At 57.9% G+C, this 1757-nt stretch overlaps 1 protein-coding gene across 1 annotated transcript in view; it reads right to left on the reverse strand.

Moving 5' to 3' along the window:
* SLC11A1 (solute carrier family 11 (proton-coupled divalent metal ion transporter), member 1) overlaps positions 1 to 1757 on the reverse strand; it is a 17636-nt gene that overhangs the window by 2447 nt on the left and 13432 nt on the right. Inside the window, 2 exon segments of the mRNA XM_011932270.1 lie at positions 356 to 505; positions 1558 to 1728. Coding sequence (XP_011787660.1) covers positions 356 to 505; positions 1558 to 1728 — 321 coding nt within the window.

The following is a 1757-nucleotide window of genomic DNA, read 5'->3' on the forward strand; positions in this document are numbered from 1 at the left end:
AAAAAAAAAAAAAATTAGCTGGGTGTGATGGTGTGCACCTGTAGTCCCTGGTACTTAGGAGCCTGAGGTGGGAAGATTGCTAGAGCCTGGGAGGGCAAGCTGCAGTGAGCCATGATTGAACCAATGCACTCCAGCCTGGGTAACAGAGGGAGACCATCTGGGGTGGGGGAAGGGGGAGATAATGGTGATTCCTACCCTCCTGCCCCCAGGGTGGCTGTGGGGGCAATGGAAGCCTTGCAGGCAAGGTGTGCCTAGGACAGGGCCTGGAAGGCTCAGGCGAGGCTCAGCATGGGGGTTGCTGGAGGTCCCGTTTAGCTCAGCAGCGGGCAGGGCTGGTGGGTTTCGTGCATCTCACCAGCAGGCTCTGCAGCACGTTGAGCAGATCATTGAGGCCCGACAAGTCCCTCAGGTCCCGGAAGACGGCCACAAGCACGGTGGGCAGGATGGCGCAGGAGCGGGTGAGGAGGACGCGGGCGAAGCGCGACCACCGCAGCCTGAGGAATCCCTGGGGTGGGGGTGAGCACCTTGGTGGGGAGTAGACAGGACTGGGGATTCCAGAGGAGAGATCCTCTGTAGTCCCTCAACTGACTTATCCCTGGGGCATGCTCTGTTTTTCCGCTGTTGAATTGGGGGCAGCTCTGTCCCTAGGTGGCAAGAGGGGGTGGGTGGGGAGAAATGGGGGGCTCCCATCCCATAGCTGGCTGCTGAAGACTAAACAGTTTGGGGGAAAAGGCTTCTGTTAGTCCTGGGTCTGCCGCTTCTGGCAAGTCGCCTCATCTGTTGGGATCTCAGTTTTCTCATCTGTAAAATGGGGCTTATAGTGTCACCCTCTGGGCTACGTGAAGGAAACAAAAGCTGGGTGGGGTGGCTCACGTCTGTAATCCCAGCACTTTGGGAAGCCAAGGCGGGAAGATCACTTGAGCCCAGGAGTTCAAGACCAGCCTGGGAAACATAGGAAGACCACATCTCTACAAATAACTTTAAAAATTAGCCTGCTGTGGTAGCATGAGCCTGTGGTCCGAGTGACTTGGGAGGCTGAGGTTGAGGCTGCAGCGAGCTGTGATGGCGCCATTGCACTCCAGCCTGAGCAACAGAGTGAAATCCTGTCTCAAAAAAGAAAGAAATGCCGGGCGCGGTGGCTCAAGCCTGTAATCCCAGCACTTTGGGAGGCTGAGACGGGTGGATCACGAGGTCAGGAGATCGAGACCATCCTGGCTAACACTGTGAAACCCCGTCTCTACTAAAAAATACAAAAAACTAGCCGGGAGAGGTGGCGGGCGCCTGTAGTCCCAGCTACTCAGGAGGCTGAGGCAGCAGAATGGCGTAAACCCGGGAGGCGGAGCTTGCCGGCCACTGCACTCCAGCCCGGGCGACAGAGCGAGACTCCGTCTCAAAAAAAATAAAAAAATAAAAAAAAATAAAAAGAAGAAAAGAAAAGAAAACAGAAAAGAAAGAAAAGAAAAAGGAACTACAAGGCCTGGCCGGGAGCCCTAGCCTCCAGTAGTGTGCCTGCTGTCCTTGGACCCCTTGCCCACCCGGGACCGCCCCCTGCCCCACCTCCATCACGAACTGTCCCGCGTAGGTGCCCGTCATGGTGGAGCTCTGCCCGGCCGCCAGGAGACCTATGGCCCAGATGTAGAGGGCTGCGGGGCCGAACAGGCAGCCCAGAATCACGCCCTGCAGGGACGGAGTGTGGTCGGACCGGTGGCCCCGCCCTAGGCCCCGCCCCTCGGTGGGCGGGGCGGGCGCCTCTCTGC

Source organism: Colobus angolensis, unplaced genomic scaffold (assembly GCF_000951035.1).
Source record: "Colobus angolensis palliatus isolate OR3802 unplaced genomic scaffold, Cang.pa_1.0 Scaffold95, whole genome shotgun sequence".
Lineage (NCBI taxonomy): Eukaryota > Metazoa > Chordata > Mammalia > Primates > Cercopithecidae > Colobus > Colobus angolensis.